At 36.6% G+C, this 17,572-nt stretch overlaps 1 protein-coding gene across 6 annotated transcripts in view; it reads right to left on the bottom strand.

The window, feature by feature from the left end:
* Nucleotides 1–17,572, bottom strand: part of EFR3A (EFR3 homolog A) — a 62,851-nt gene that overhangs the window by 21,922 nt on the left and 23,357 nt on the right. For 5 of the 6 annotated variants that reach the window (XM_064154296.1, XM_064154298.1, XM_064154295.1 and 2 more), the window contains 6 exons: nucleotides 10,795–10,916; nucleotides 9,954–10,103; nucleotides 6,791–6,928; nucleotides 4,632–4,710; nucleotides 3,710–3,845; nucleotides 1,975–2,139 (listed from right to left, as the gene is read on the bottom strand). In XM_064154296.1, coding sequence (XP_064010366.1) covers nucleotides 1,975–2,139; nucleotides 3,710–3,845; nucleotides 4,632–4,710; nucleotides 6,791–6,928; nucleotides 9,954–10,103; nucleotides 10,795–10,916 — 790 coding nt within the window. The remainder of the gene's footprint in view (nucleotides 1–1,974; nucleotides 2,140–3,709; nucleotides 3,846–4,631; nucleotides 4,711–6,790; nucleotides 6,929–9,953; nucleotides 10,104–10,794; nucleotides 10,917–17,572) is intronic. The other variant, XM_064154293.1, reaches the window with a different exon arrangement.

The raw sequence follows: 17,572 nt of genomic DNA, 5'->3' as shown, positions 1-17,572 counted from the left end.
GACAAGTTCCCATCCAGTACAGTAGGCACATGCCACAAGCAAGAACTTATCTTTTTGAGTGTTGTTGAACAATAGTTGCAAAGCTCGGCAAGGGGAATCAAACAATGACGAGGATGTCAATTCATTTATCTTGGAGGTGTCATCAAATTAAGTTGGCCTATGCCCTGTGTCAAAACCACTTTCACAAAGAAAAGATGATGGGCCACTGTCATGGAAGACACTCTTCTAAGGGGAAGAGAAGGCCAAATATACTAAATGAATCAACTTCTTAGGAAGTCTGCTGCCTCCCTGAGACCTGAGTTAAAGATGTGAAGAAAAAAATGCCCTGCCCTGGTATGGCCCTCAGATTATTGCCTACAATTGCTTTTTCATGTAGGCAGCAATGAAGTTGAGTAAGAAGTTTGAGAGAAATTTCAGGGCTTTGTTACCCTGGTTACAGGTAGATATTGGGGCATATGAGGCTGGAGTGTAGCCCAAGAGAAAGAAATCTCAGGGTCTGAGTTGATGGTATGAGCAGCAGTGTGCCCTGGCAGCCAAAAGGTTCAGTCATGTCCTGGGGTGTATCAGGTAGCTCCACTCTACACCACACTGGTATAGCCCCACCTCAACTCCATGCAGTTTTGGATGACTCAGTATGAGAAAGATGTCAAACTGTCAGAGTGTGGCCATACCAGTGTGACTAAGACAGTGAAAGACCTTGAGGAAAATACTTATGACGAATGGCTGCGATCACTTGTCTTGTTCAGCGTGAAAAAGAGAGAACTAAGGAAGGATCTCATTGCAGTCTACAACTTCCTTAAGGAGGGCAACAGAAGGGCAGGTGTTAACCTCCCCTGTCTGGTAACCTGTGACAGGACAAAACAAAATGGGATAAAGTCGCATCAGGGTTAAGTTCAGATTGGGCATTAGGAAAAGGTGCTTCAGTGAGAGGGTGGTCAGTGAGAGAGTGGTGGAACAGGCTCTCGAGGGCACTGCTCATGGTACCAAACCTGTCAGAAGCCTGTGAAGAAGTGTCTGGACAGCACTCTCAGTCCATACGGTTTAAATTTCGAGTAGTCCTAAAAGGAGCAGCAAGTGAACTTAAAAGATTTTGGCGGATCCCTTACAATTTGAAATCTTCTGTTCTGTTCTACTGCTGTGCAATAAGACAACCGTAGCTTTGATAGAAAGAAGCTTTTTTGTAAAAGGTTGGGTCATGGGTGGTTGGGAAGTTATTCTTTTTGGTGGGGGGAAGGGTGACACACAAGAAGGAGGGGGGCCGTTTCCTTGTGGTTTTACAGTAACGGTGAAAAATAATCTACTGCGTATTCTAGAAAGCTTCAGGGCATAAGCAAGCACAGGTTAGTGAATAACACTTAAGTTACATTCTCCCTTGTTCTTTAAGTAAAGACATATACACGCCATAAATATACTGCAATATATGATACCATCCTCATAAAGAGAAAATCTGAAAAAAGGAGAAGCTATTTTAATGAAACCGTTTGCACAAATTTTTGTTCTCACTTTCAGTATTGTGCTTAAAACCACAACAGGCCATTAGGTGTCACTGTTGCCACTAAATTTAACATTGTTTTCCAAACATTTTCAAGTAGCAGCTACTAAAATAGATTACTGCATACAATTGCTTGCAATAGGATTTTCAAAACAGGACCTATATTTGTTCTGCACCAAAGGTACAGAATTATGTCTGTATTTCAAAGACAGTGTAATAATCTAACCAAGAAATTTATTTTAAGTCCATCAGCATCTTTAATTTTCATTGAGATTTTGGTTATGTGCTCAGTCAACGATTAGAAAAACAGTCATTCAGAAGTCAAGTAGGTAAAGTGAGTGAGACTTAGAGGGAAGTAGAATCAGAGATAGCACATTTGCTATAATTACGTTTTGATTCAAGCTGTTTTAATACCATCACATTGAAGAAGGGGAAGAAACGGGAGAATGGTTAAGTGAGCCTCTGTCACTGTCATTACTCACCAATTGTTTGAATAATAGCATTCTGGACAATCCTCTCATCACTCTCCTTGGAGCTTGTGCTGAAAGTGGCACTTCCTGCTGAGCTGCGCCTATCACTCAGCTCGAAGTCAACACTGATGCGCAAGTGTTTCAGCAAGGTATTAAAAACCTCCAGAACTGTTGGGCCTGGAAACAACACACACCAATGAATGCACCAAGGAAAGATCCCAATACCATGAAAAACTCATTTTCAGCAAATGTCAGATTAAACTTAAAATAACAAGTGAAATTCACTGTTTAAAGTGACGTGGCCTAGGGATAAACTTTTGAAGCATACCTACACCTTGGCATCTTAGAGATTATTTTGGACTCAAGAGATGCAACCATATATATACATACAAACAAGTCATATTGGGTTCGACTGAGATGGAGTTACCTTTCTCTCTAGCAGCCTGGGTGGCGCTGTCTTCTGAATTTATGACTACACATTTTTGACAACACACCAGTAGTTTTGGCTGTTGCTGAATAGTGCTAGCAAGTGTTAAAGTTTTTCTTTCTCCCACTCTGTCTCTACTGAGAGTAGGCCGAAGTGTGCTCTAAGATACTGGGAGCAAACACAGGCTGAACTAGCTGCCCCCAGCTGATTAAAGGGCTATTCCACATTGTACAATATCATTACCAGCAATAAAAGCTCGAGGAAAGGAGGAAGAAGTAGGGGGGACCTTTGTTTGTATGGCATTTGTCTTCCCAAGTAACCATTGCATGTTGAAGCTCACTTTTCTAGGAACCATCTGAACATCTGCTTGTCAGGGTAAAGTACTGAATAATTTCCTCTGCTTTCCTTGTGCACACAGCTTTTGCTTCACCCATTAAATTGTCATTATCTTGATGATCACCTTCCTACCTTCTCTCTGCCTGTGGAAGACTAAACAAACAGCTGCTGGCTGCAGTCAATCCTGCATGCAAGTTTTACAAAGAAGGTATGAATGGTTGCTGAAATTCAGCATTGACAGTGGGTTAAAATGCAGGTAACTCACACCTGAATTTCAGTTATTTCAAAATCTGCTACTGAACACCAGTTCAATATACTGGACCAAATGAAGAGCCCTTTCTGTAACATGACAAAAGGCTTCACAAGTTAGTGCATGGAAGTGGGTCTTGTATAAAGAGAAGGGACATGATCAGACTAATGAAGCAAAGCAATAGTATTTCAGTAGGGGACCAAATTAAAACAACATGAAAGCACATGTGCATACATGTCTACACAACTACTCCTATGTCAAAGGACAATGCCACCTTAAATGACATAATGAACCTTACTTCAGTTTCTTCAGTTACTAAGGTAAAACTTCTCAAAGATCATTCTACTCTTAACTCCTATACAACCTGCAATTCCTCTCACAGCAGCTGTCGCACAAGGTGAGAATGCTCTCAAGATTTCGTAGAGTCACACACAGTTCCCTCAGATTTCTGACTTTTTACCAAATAGGAACTTCTGCCTTTCACAAAGTTGCAAAAATATATCTGTTCATTTTTTCAACAGAAAGGAACAGAGTCACAGAACCAAGTACGTATGTAAACCAAGGATATCTGTAAACCAAGCAAGATATCAAGCATTTTATCAGCAGAAAGGAGAAAAAAGTAACCATTACAAAACTTATCAAAACATATGCTTTAGTTCAGCCTGAAAACAAAGCAAAAATAAGGACCACCCTTCAAATTTATCCTTAGATCAGATGCCTTTAAGACAACTTACCTATTGACCCTTTAGCTGCTATTGCAACTGCCTCCAAAAGAACCTGAATAATGCCAGCACGAACGCGCGGTGAGTCCCTTTTGCGAAAATCAAGGTGCCCAAGAATTTCTTGTATTACATGATGGGAATATTGTGCCTATTAAAAAAAAATAACCCAAAGAAACAGAAAGAAAAGTTTCACCTGAGACTTTAGTAACACACTCACAAACCATTCAGCTATAGTTATGACCATGATCCTATTCTGCAATATTATTACTCATGAATCTATCTAAATTTCAATCAATTCGTGATTAGACATGGATTAAAATAACTATCCTGACAGATGAAGCCACAGGGTCAATTCAGCCCAGTATACAAAAGCTTACAGTATTAAGATATCCTGGAACACCTTCTGGGGGTCTGTGCCAGAGGCAAACCAAGAATGAAATTCTGACAGTGTTTACAATAGACAGCACAGGCTATAATTGATTAGCAAAAATCAATTAGCACAACATGTTTACAAGTGAAGTCAGGTCCTTCGGTTGTAAAAGCAATACAGATGTAGTGGCATGAAAAAATGACTAATTTAAAGAGAGATTAATTTATTGAGCACAGTGTCAGATCAGCATGCCTACACTGCCCCTTATTATGGAGCTTGCTGAAGGATGTCCATGCTACTTTCCACTGAGAAGTCTTTTAATATTTTTTCCCCCTCTGTGTTTGAACTGAAAGTAAATCAGAAAATTTCTGCTCAGAAACCATGATTAGGTTAAGTGAAAGGTTTAAAGACAAAGGAGTTAGGGAAAGGGATCTTCTGTATTCTCTGATTATCATATATATACAAATTATTATCTACAATTACCATGGCAAGTTAAGCATTCAATCTCATCTCATGTACTTGAAACATGTACACAAGGAAAACTAACCCTGGAGAAGTTCTTACCTGTATAGAATACATGATGATTTTGAAGCAGGAAACAGCAAATTCATTGGGATCCCAAAGTCTATGATGGTCTAAATGCCTGTAAGAAAAAATTAAGAGATACTGAATGGTACCTTACAGTTTTCTCAAAATTCACCTCAAATAGATTTTCTCTCTAGAGCAGAAAATCAGAACTTCAGACAAAGCACTTGCTTTCAGGGTTTAGGAAGCGACCACAAAACATGTAATATTTTGATAGATTTTTTACTTTAAATAAGATAGAGGATTTGCTTTGAAGCAAGAGCTATAAAGCAATGAATGTTGAATGTTACATCCAGAACAGACTTCATAAATTTCAAGTTTCATAAATAGTATTTACAGAAAACAAAAAAGAATCCTACTCTTTGTGTGTATGTTCCTTTACCCCTCTGAAGCATCCCAGCTCTTTCTTGCAGAAATATCAAAACAGAATCAAAATGATAAATGGATCAGTTTGTCTTTTAATGGGATAGAAAACACCAATGAAAATTTTGTCAGAGTTTAAAGCAAAGACAAGAAATCCTGCTTAAGCACTACACTGAAAGCTATCAAAAGGGCACATATCAAGTTTTCCACAAAGGAAATCTGTGTAATTGGAAAAGCATGACAAAGTCAAATGCATTTTTAATTCTAGAAGACTGAAAAAAAAATTATTTGAGATGTCTTTTAATTGGAATGATTAAAGTCAAAAAACAAAACAAAACCAAACAGTAACACAAAAAAACACTCCAAAAAAAAGCTCAACAAGTCTGCCCTTTCCCGAAGAATGCAGTAAACATCTAAAGATACTTTAAATAACAAACTTGAAAGCATACAGGTAAAAGCAGACAGTACTCTGCAAAGAGAATTAAAAAAAACAAGAAAACAACACAAAAAAACCCACAAAACTGACTGGATTATTCAATTAACTCTGCCTAGGATCTGGAGGTTTCATTTAACTCACCAATCAGCTGCTATCAGTCTAATGACCCAGCTGAGTATACAACTCTCCTTCAAGGTTGATTAAACCAGCTGGCACAAAACTACCCTCTGCAGTGCCCTGAATTATTTTGCAGTCCATCACAGAGCTAAGAAAACACACTGCCCCTTTGACACATTACATATTTTTAACAGAAATTACTATAGGAAAGACTTCCTAGAATTTTAAAGTGTCATTTAAAGAGGATAGCATCTTTGAATTACTAAATACTAAGCTGGACTACTTGTTAGGGATAGCAGTCTTCCTTGGGCATGTTCCAAAGTCACAGATATATTTAATCATAATGTGGGGTACCTCTTTAAATACTGACTTTTTTTTACATGTCTGTTTATACTTAGCAGTATCAAAACAGGTTTTGGCAGCTTGAAAGCCTTTCAGTGTACGAATGGAATACCTGAGACTTTGTGGGGAGAACTAGGTCAATTAAGAAAACAGCTGGGTATCTTGAAAATCTCCAACAGGGAGAAGAAGATGATCTCATCACCAGTAAAAGACAGGGTTTGAAAGTAGTATCACTGAGTAGTATCAGCTTCCCACAAAGGTTTTCATTGAGACCATGGCTACTTTGTACATGCTAGCAAGGGTGCAAAAAGCATGTTTAAGTTATTTAATGCCTTTTTCACATCATATTTCTTAAAGAAGCATCTAGGACAATGCAGAGAAATGAAAAACACTGAATTTTATATTTAATATGTCCAGTTCTAATTTGTATTGTACACATTTAATGTGCATAATGTGCATACTGTGTGCATATCTACCACTCACTACCAAATGAGCTGTAAAAGATATTCCTCCCAGAATATCAAAATATATCTTGGAAGAAAACTGTCAGAAAGTAGAAATCTCAATTTTATATCTTAAGCCAGGCACTTGTCTGGTCTGCTCACTAACTGCAACAGTCATTTATGGGACATTAGTATCTTGAACAAGCAGCTCCATATTTAAAAGAAAGGTCAGCTGAGGCATCAACACATGTAAACCATTACATTGCATGTCTAAAATCTGTAAAATGAGACACTCGTTTCTCCATTAAGCATCTTCAAGTTAATGGACAGGCAACATGAGGTGAGATCAAAAAATTACCCCTGTTTTGAAGAAAAATGAATAAAATCCTTTGGATTGTAAAGGAGGAAGGAATGTAGAGGATGAATTTTCAACTTACGCAAACACTGGTCTGACAGCATTATTCATATTGCCGTAGGTCGCTCGCCCTAAGAGCTCCCTGAAACAATTCTCAGCCAGCAAAGCAGGATTTTCTTCTTTCTCTCCTCCTGTAGGAGAGGATGGAGGGCCTATTCTGCTGAAATAAGCCAAAACCACATTGATTTTACTAATGATTGACACTCATTTTCCTTGCTATATCCCCCCTTTAGAACATATACGAGTCATGTTCTTGAGACAGGCAATAACTGGATCTCAAATGCGCATCAAACTAGAATTTTGAATAAAATACTTCACTCTTATCCAGCAGGAGCATAGCTCAGCACCTGTCCACTTACTGCTAACCACTCTATGAGTAATATTTACATGGCAAAACCAACAGCTGTTAATACAGATTTAACTTGTTACCTGGTGCATTTTGACAACCTATTATCCAAAGCACAAAGGCCATGACATCATGCAAAAAGTTAGCTAGTATCTTTTTTTTTTTCAGACTAATGATCTCACTCACCTGCCCATACTGAAGCCTGCTACTGAATTCACACTGTGTGGGTGAGTGTTAAATAAAACTCCAATACTTCTGCAGAAACAGATGGCTTGCAAGTAGAAAAAAATATGTGATTGAACTAACTGGAACATTATCACCCACACAGGTACCTCAAACTAGAGTGTGTACAAGTTAGTCACCTTATAACTGTCTCCCAACACTACCATGGAAAGGGGCAGTTATAATATCATAATAGCTACTATCTCATTTTTGTCACATAGTATTCGTTACCTCTGTGATACCATGGGGCAGTTGAATTTCCACAATAGTAACACAGTATGTTATTAAAATCTTGAAGAAGAAAACAACCCAAACACCTTTCACATTTGCAAATAGACTTTTAAGATGTTGATACTAATGTCAACTTCCTCATACTTTTTTTATAAAGGTGGCCCTTGTTGAAGTTCTCTTTTCCATTAAAGGCATTGCTCTAAAAGAACTACAGTAGCTGATCTTCTTCTGATTGAAGAAATAACAACAAAAAGGATGAACTTAATTTCACATGGAAATTTTGATTTATGACTTATTAAATCTTGCAGTGCAAAGCTAACATTTTATAGCAATGATCAAGTTCTGCAAAGCTCAAATACTCCAATTTTGTCATTTTTCTTCTCTCTTGGTGACTGGGAATTAGGATGACTAACACTGACATGGTACAAAGAGAGAATAAGAATACTGAATTAAAGACAGAATCCAGACGTAAGAGAAGGAAAACTGCAGAAACCACACACTGTTTTGTACAAACCAAAACCTACTGAGGCCTGAATTCAACCACTGAGCTTTTAAAGGAATAGCCATTCCTCACCTTGGAATAACCAAAATCAGCAACTGCACTTTAAATAGCAAAAGGTAAAACCTTTCCAGAAGTTTCCAGGGGGGTGTTTTGTTTGTTTGTTTGTTTTTTAATTTTTTTTGTTGTTGCTTTGGTTTTTTTTGTGTGGAGTATTTTTTATATATATATATATATATATATATATATATATATATATATATATATATATATATATTTCTAAATTTAAGTGCTTGATGCATTGCGCCACTAAGCTTTTTCTTCAATTGAGTTGTTGAGAGATGGAGGATTGAGGAAAAAAGAAAACACAGTATTTTCACCTAAGGTCTAATATTACTAATTGAAAAGTATTGTACTTATGGATGGCAAGCACTTTTTTTGTACAAAACACATCACAGACACTTAAGTAGGGATTCATTCACTTACATTAGCATTGTGCAACTAGACATTAGACTTGTTCTAAACTACAGAAATGAGTATACCAAAACCTTAATTATACTTTCAGTTCTGCTGCACAAGTTTGTGTGTTAAATATGTTTAAAAGCGTTCACTAAGAACACTGGCTTTAGCTAATGTTCATTTTTCAGCATAATAAAACTGTACCTTTAAAGCACTATAAAGTCAAATATGGAAATGCCACAGGTAAAATAAACATGTTAACATATTTGCAGTATCTTCTGATAGTAAAAGATGTTCTCATGCTTCAAAGACTATTGCCATCATAGAATGGTTTCAGCTGGAATGAATCTTAAAGATCATCTAGTTCAAATACTCTCTGTCACAGGTAGGGACATCTTCCACTACATCAGGCTGCTCAAAGTCTCATCCCAATTGGCCTTGGTCTAAAAGCCGCAACATAAACTTCCCGTTACCTCTGGTAACATCCTCGTTCCACAGAAGTTACTGCTATATTCAGAAAACTTCTGACAAATCCAATGGAAACATTTGAAAAAAAACTTGTTCTACTGCTGTACAAGTCCAGAGGAGTGAAATAGTCAAGTACAGCAGCTTCCATAGCAAACATCCAGTCACACACTTAGACTGGCTCAGAGCAACTCAACATCTCATGCATGAGGCTCTGAGGCTTCTTAAATATCACAAAACAAATCATAGGCGAAGTACAACTAAGAAAAAAACCAATCTGCTTTTTATAGTATGTTTCACTTGCAAATTTTTCTGATATGTAGCTACAACAGAAGGACAAATAATGACAGCCATGAAGACAATTACTTTTTTTTAATGTTGTTTAAGCTCTTGACTCCAGTGCTTGGAATAAACATCTACATTGTATTTAGCCACATGTACAGACATGTGCCAGAAAAAAAGTGATTTTTCAGTTTTAAAACAACTACTGTTGAAGATATGCCAGTCACTACAGAGAACTTTTCTGAAGGCACACCTGGTAGATAGTATGCCTCAGAGTCATTGAAAGTAAAAAGAAAAAAAAGGAAGGGTGTCTACATTTAAATAGATTTCAGTTCTTCACTTTAAGTACTGTTGCAGATAAGACAGACAGTTGATACTAATTAATGGGAATTAAATACTCAATTTTTAACTAGAAAAATCATTTGAGTCACCTAAAAGACTGTGCTTACTAATCTCTGTGTCTGAAATCACAAATCACAAGTAGCTAAAAGAAGTGAAACAAAGGTGGTTGAAAAGACTTTAAGACAAGAAACACAACTGGCAGTTAAGCAGACCTGTGCTGTCAATTTCATGGAGACTCAGATTTATTTCACTAAAATGAAAGAAAAGGGTATCTGTAATAAAACTAAGGCTAAATAGTGTTCAAAAAAACCCCATTCCCATTGCCAGCAATAAAAATACCTGTCAATATCATCAATTTTTTGCATATTAAACAGCAATGATGGCACTATCTTGTCCATGTGCTGAGGTTCCCATATAGTTGCTCGAAGTTCATCATTAACTGTTTTTCGCACCACTCCCTGAATGCCTCTGATTCCAGCGATTCGGATTCTAAAGAAGGAGAAAAGGTCTGTGAAATCACAAACAGTTAACAACAGTTCACCCAAAGGGTTGAATAAATGTTCAACTCCTGGATTTTTCACAACTGCTCATCTTAATGCATGGATATAGAAAAAGATGAGTACAACAGAAATGTAAATGATAGAACCTGAAAAACCTCAAGTTTTCTGAAGTGCCCAGGAGTTAAATCCTGATTAACAACTTCGACAAAGAACACATCGCTAGGGGGAGCTGGAGTAAAAAAACTTGTGGTGTTTGCATTATGTAGAAATCTGGAGCATTAATTCATGAAGGCATTTCAGTTTCACACAAGGTATCACACTGCAGACATCACGAGAATTCTCAAATAGTAGAATCAAAATATGCTTTTGCTATTCAGTTGAGTAGCCCCATTAATTTCTCAAATGAGTTACAGAATTCAAACCTATTTACAGTAACATGTAGTGCCTTTCTGCATAAAATCCATGTAATCTGGCAGGTAAAATTCCACTTAAATATTCTAGGAGGTCTAGTCACCTAAGATTTGCAATATCTGGTCCTATTTAAAAAAACAGATTTTCATTTTCTTCCCATGGAATGAACTATTCCACTAAATGGCATAAGAAAAAAAACAAACAAAGTGCTACAGACTGCATGAATGTGTTAAAACAGTTTTCTGTAATACATAAAGAATGGCACTTACTCAGTTTGTATTTCTGGATCGTGGTCACATGAATGGCACATGGCACTGAATCGAGACACAAAGAAGTCATAGCGTCTGTGATACGATGGCGTGTCTTCTTCTATGTTGGCAAATTTGACAAACTGACAAAATTAAACACATAAAAAAAGAAAGATTTTTATACCAATTTCCCCAAAATGAGTAATGAACACTAAGCTTTATTTAAGAAGTAACACAGAACATTGCATTAAGAAAGAATCCAGATTGGTAATTAACTTTGGAGAAGAAAAGCTTAAATTGGATAGTTGTTTTTTTAAATTAAAGCCTTTCCATTAGAACTTCATTCAGATCATTATGAAATGGTGAGACTGCATGAAAGACAGTAAACCATGCAATATGGAAACGCTGAACACTTCAATAGTGTCATCAATTCGTAGAATCAGTTAGGTTGGAAAAGATCTTTGATATCATGGAGCCCAACCATTAACCTAATACTGTCAAGTCCACCACAAAGCTAGGTTCCTAAGTACCATACTTCCAAGCCTTTTAAATACCTCCAGGGACAGTACTCCATCACTTCTCTCAGCAGCCTGTTTCACAGCTTGATCACCATTTCAGTAAAAAAGTGTTTCCTAATATCCTATCTAAAAGTCCTGTGGTGCAACCTGAGGCTACTTCCTCTCATCCTATTGCTTGTTTCTCTAGAAACTAGACTACCACCCACTTCTCCACACCCCGCTTTCAGGTAGTTGTGTAAGTAACCAGACGGTACACTTTTGCAGGCAGGTTAACTAGGAACATTCTGATTTAACAGAATTCCTGAAAGGAGGTTGTAGAGAGGTAGGCACTGGTCTCATCTCACAAGTGATACAAGAGGGAATGACCTCAAGATGCCCCAGGGAAGGTTTAGACCAGACATTCTCCCTCTCTGGACATATTCAAAACCCACCTGGGCACATTCCTGTGTGATCTGGTATAGGTGATCCTGCTCTGGCAGAGGGGGTGGACTGGATGATCTTTTGAGGTCCCTTCCAGCCCCTGACATTCTGTGACTAGGATTTTTTTTTTATGGAAAAAGGTTGTCAGGCCCCAGAACAGGCTGTCCATGAAGGTGGCTGAATTGCCATCCCTGGATGTGTTTAAAGTCATGTGGATCTGGTGCTTGGGGACATGGTGTACTGATAGACTTGGTGGAATGGGTGAAATGGCTGTACTTGATCTCAGAGGTCCTTTCCAGTCTGGATGATTCTATGATTCAAGCAAAATAAATGTGGAAGCACTCTGTCAATTCTATCTTTAGAAGGGGGAAAAAGGAGGAGCTGGGGCACTAGAACACAGTCAACTTTAATTCCATTCACATAAAGATACCAAGAAAAAAAAAGAAACTATCCAATTTACAAACATCTACAAAGTAATGAAGGAGTAAGTAACAGTTAATATGGATTTGTCAGGAATAAATTAAATCCATCCAGCCTAAATTACTCCCATGACAATGAAATTTATTTTTTTTTAATCCAGAGGTGGCAGCATCTTTAGTGATGCTGTTGACAAAAAATAGGCAAAATTGTCACAGGGGAGCTAGAAACACACTGTCAAAAGAACACTCTTCGTAAGACAGATGCAAGAGGGTTAGAAAAAACATAGAAACACTTGCAAATCATCAAACTAAAATACTGCATTGAGTGAACTGAATGGGGCTTGTTTGGAATACAGAAGTATTTGAGTTTCATGAAGCAGAGACTTGGATGAGAGAATGGGCTCATCAAATTTGCAAAGAGCACTAAGCTGGCCAGAGCTGCAGGCATTCTTTAAGCCTGATTTTTGACAAACTGGAAATAGGACCCAAAATATCAAGGAAGCAATTTGTCAATGATAAATGCAAACCAGAATTTTAAGGCAGCTGTACAAATACAAGCCAGACACAGCTGAACACAGAAAAGAAACTTAAGGTTACAATAAACTGCAAGTTCAACATGAGTCAATGCGGTCTTACTGGTATAAAAAAGAAAATATATTGTGATACAGCTGTATTATCTGGAATATATATGAAGAAGTTTTTTTGCCATCAAATTTGCACTAAAGCCCTTAGATGAAGTACTGCATCTAGCTGAGGCATCACAACTTAAGATGTTAATTAATTGATACAGTCCTTCAATTATTCAAAGGATAAACAAAGCTTTACATAAACACCTGCTATAGGAGACTGAAAGACATTGAATTATATAGTCTAGAGTTGCCTAGAAGATGTTGGTCAAACAAGGTACAGAATTGAGCTATAAAAAGGGAAGAAATAAATGGTTGTTTTGGTCTGTTGGTAATAGAAAAACGCAATAATGGGCTTACACTGAAGCAAAGCTACCTAAGTTAGACATTACAAAACCCTTCTTTTCTGAAGGGAGCAGACTGCCTGGAGACATTTTGGATTCCCTGTCACTTACAGTTTTAAAGACAGACTACAGAGAGAAGAAAAAAAGGGAAGAAGAAAGGTTGAACATTGGCCAGTTCTGCCCTGAGGCAGACACATGTCCCATTAAGATCCTTCCACCTTTTCCTACCCAGTTTCTTACCAGCTGTTAAGTAGAGTCTGAAACATCTCTTGTATACTTACTGAGATGCAGAACCTACTTTTATCAGCAGGTCATCAACATATATCTGGACAAGCCCAAAGTACTTTAGCATATTTTAGAGCATACTGATGTGCACAAGTTTTGAGGCAGCTTTTCAAGCTGAAAGTGGAAATTATGCATTTCAGAAAAACACCACCACTTTTTCTACTCTTTTTCTTTTTTCATCTTTTGCCTTTTTGTTCGTTTGTTGTTTGGGGTTTTCCCCCTTCTTTTATCTAGAACATTTATCCCCATCAGCTATGCTACCAGTTTGCCCACTGTAAACTACAGAAAATGCTGTGGTCTGTAAAACTCTATTCTCAGCCAACACTGAAAATGGAGCAAAACTGTGTAATACTAGATCAACTCATATGTCTTTTTATAGTCAGGCGATAAGAAAGTGGAAAAACAATCAAAAACCAATTCTGTACAGTCTACTGCCAGAGTTTGAAAGACAACTCACTAATAGCAACTGTAATTTTATTTTCAACACAGCAAGTTATTAAAATGATAATTTCTTTCCCAGAAGAGGCTGGAAAATGCTTGAAGTGTCTAGTGTCTCACTCGGTTGCTTCACGGGGCTGTCAGTTACACAACAAGAACAGACTTTCCAAAGTTTTTTGAAGACAGGAATTTAATTAGTCTTCACAACTGAATAAAATCCACAGGTTAAAAAAAAAAGGGGGGGATTTGAATATTTTTCAGATATTCAGGTGACCAAACCTACAACTGACTCACCACCAAACTACATAGAGGAACTGAAGCAAAATGTTGAAAGAACACAAACCACTGCATGAGTGGCCATAAGAATATTAACTCATCTATCATTTAATATTAGCATATCTAATATTATCTAAAATACAAAATTATTTGATTGACAAGATATTTTGAAAATGAAAACTTTATATGCCTTGAATAATTATTTTGCTAAGTGAAAATGTAATAAGTGCTTTCTAAGCATTTCTAAGCTAATAAAATGCTTTCTAAGCATTTCTAAGCTAATAAAATGCTTTCTAAGAACAAATGACAAACTTAACCGAAGAGAGCATCAGGGACTCTCTTGCTTGGGGCATTTCTCCTACACCATAATGGAGCTTTGTGTCAGGGAAACAAGGACCCAAAAGTTATACCTCTCAAGGTGGCATGCATGGCATAATATCCAGAAAGATTAATTTTTTTTTTTAATTTCCTTGTGTGTATAAGAAAAGCAATTTCATCCACTGAACATACAGCATTTCTAAAGCATATTCCAGGATTAGTACTCACATGACTGAACATTTAGGCCACAGGAAAGTCAACTGTGACTACACACTTTTGAGCTGCTCTGTCTTTCAGTAAAGTACACAATTCCACTTCATTATAGAAATTTCTCCTCTCGTTTTGCAGTGGTGCTCTTAAGCTGTTGTTGTTCTGAATAAATATTTTATCCTAAGCACCAAATATATTTCCAAGCATGTTTCAAGCATAAAAGTTATTACATCTACAAAAAGACAAAACACTCAGGAAAGTCCAAGCACTTGCCTGAGATACACTTAACAAACCATTTTAGTCATAAACATGTAATTTAGTCATGTTTGCAATCACCCACAGGTAATTAATGGCCCTTTTACCCGGGCAAGCATCTTCTGCATTTGTACAATGCAGAAAGTACAAAAAGCTTGATTGATATGTTGATAATATCTTATTTCCGTTAATTTTGAAAACAGTAAAATTCAAGCAGTATAAAACCATATAAATCTATCACAAAATAAATTAACATATTATCTACTCAGAAGATGTCTGTTCCAGAATGAGTCAAGAAAGTTGGATCACATTTACAGAAAGTAAATAATGCAAGTTCTCAAATTAATCTCCTAAGGACCTACTTTTTTTACCTTACCTTTACCTCTTAAGAGATAAATTACAATTTTTAATTACCCTGGATATCTTTAAGTATCAGGGTTTTGCAGCAACCATGCATCATACTATGTTTGAGTTATGTTGTTTAAAATATCTCCCCATACTTAAAAAGAGGCAGCTTTTTTTCCTTCTGTCTGATCTCTTCAGCCTGTGTTCTACAGCCTGCAGTTATCAAGTTGCAGATGGAGGGAAAGAAAATGGTGAAAGTTACCATGTTTTATAGAAAAAGCTACTCTATTTCCTTATCATGAAACTATCATAAAGGAAAACATTATATCCTACAAACATAGGACGCCTATAAAACTACATAAAACAGCATTAATGAGATGTGTGTGAGTTTATTTATGCATTTCGCCAAACATGCATAAAAAGACAAACCAGAAACTTCTGAATACTGGATTTGTGCATTAACTTTACAAACAAAGATCACAATAAATAATAAAAAAATAAGATTCCTTGCAACAGAAATCAGTGAGTTAGTTATTAATAGTTATGGTCGGTGACAGTTCTCATTGTGAGTTTTACTGGAAAGGGATAACAGCTTCACATGCTATTTTACTTCATGCCACTTGGATGAAAATTATCCTGAATGCCACACTTGCAACTGTTTAACAAAGGCAGAAATACTACCTTGGTTTAAAGGGCCCCATTAGCATGGCTATGAAACTTCAAGACCAGAGAGCACAAGGGCGAGACGGAAGAAGTTGTACTTAACTAAGAATGACCCTAAAAATGATTTAACCAGCACCTTTCAAATTCTAGTAGATGCAGACATTGAATTTAGAAGACAATTTAATAACACTCATACTTCCAGATTATCACACTGCAGACAAGCTAGACAAGACAAATGAGTATTCTACCAAGAATATTAATTCTGACATTCTTTACTTTTGCAGTCTGGACATTTTACACTATTATTGTACATACATGAACTCGATTCTGCCAAAAGCAACTGCTTTTTATTTTTTATTTACTATCAAGACACAAAGAAAATTCACACAGAAAAACATTCCAGAGTTAGCTTAAAATGCTTTGTATTCAACAAGTTTAATCTTCATAGTTTAAGATGAAAATTATGCTAAACTGGGCACTGTGTTGGTTTTGATCAGTTGCCTACTAATTTCTGGACCCTCTCTTAAGAAAAAAACAACAAAACATGACAGACAATTAAGCTAGTTTCAAAAATTATCTTGACACAAAAAAGTTTTACCACAAATTCAAAGATTTTTTAAGCTGTTTGCTCTCAGACAGGAAAATCAAGCACTCTACCCTAGTAATATGACTGCTATGGTTATCAGCAATACATTTAATTATTTGGTATGAGCGATTTTGGTGCTTCACATGACAGTCAGCCACTGAAACTGTGCAGAATGGTTACATGGTGAATTTTAGCATTGCTGCAAATTTCAAAGTAAAAGTTTATTGCAATCAGCCTTCAGATTCCTTAAGCCAAAGAAATCTTAATTTTTTCCTCAGCATGTTTTTTCAGTTTCCTCACCAGCATATGCTATCCTAGCATATGGTTAATAAAAATATCTTCGATGAGAGGAAAAAAGCATTTTGAACTTTATAGACACTGCCAATTTGAAATCCGAATTGCCAACTTGAATATCAATATACTGAGTATTGAACTTCACCTGTTTTCAAGTATTCTGCCTATACAGAAAGTTTATAATTATGTTCAAAAAAAAAAAAAATTAAATCTTTGCTGCTGTACAAAAGTAAGCCAGGATAATCGAAGAATGTAGCATACAACAAGCCATGGGAATTAATAATATCTAACCTGAAGATCAGGATATAAAAGTATATTCTTCACCAAAAGAATTGTAATGCACTGGAACAGGCTGCCCAGGGGAGTGGAGTCACCATTCCTGGAGGTGTTTAAAAGACTGCAGATGTGGTGCTGAGGAATATGTTTTAGTGCTGACTTGATAGTGCTAGATTAATGGTTTCTCTTGATGACCTCAAAGGTCACTTCTAACCAAACTGGTTCTATGATTCCACGTAAATGAAAACCTAACAATGGTTTCTATAAAACAGTCATATTCATTTTTTTTTTTAGAAGCTAATGAGCTTAAAAAATAAATTTAACTTCTGACAACTTCTTCTTTTAAACTGCTGAATGAAACTTTGGATTTTTTGTCTGAGTATCAAGAAGAATAAATTCTGTATCAAAAATCAGACATTGGAAGTTAAGAGAATAAACCTTGGAAACTAGGGGGTGCATTCAGAGCTTTTCAAGACTTTAAACTATTCAGAAGTCATCCAGTCTATAGATTTTTTTCATTTGAAAC

The sequence above is a fragment of the Pogoniulus pusillus genome, chromosome 14 (assembly GCF_015220805.1).
Source record: "Pogoniulus pusillus isolate bPogPus1 chromosome 14, bPogPus1.pri, whole genome shotgun sequence".
Lineage (NCBI taxonomy): Eukaryota > Metazoa > Chordata > Aves > Piciformes > Lybiidae > Pogoniulus > Pogoniulus pusillus.
This window is presented reverse-complemented; position numbering and strand designations above follow the sequence as displayed.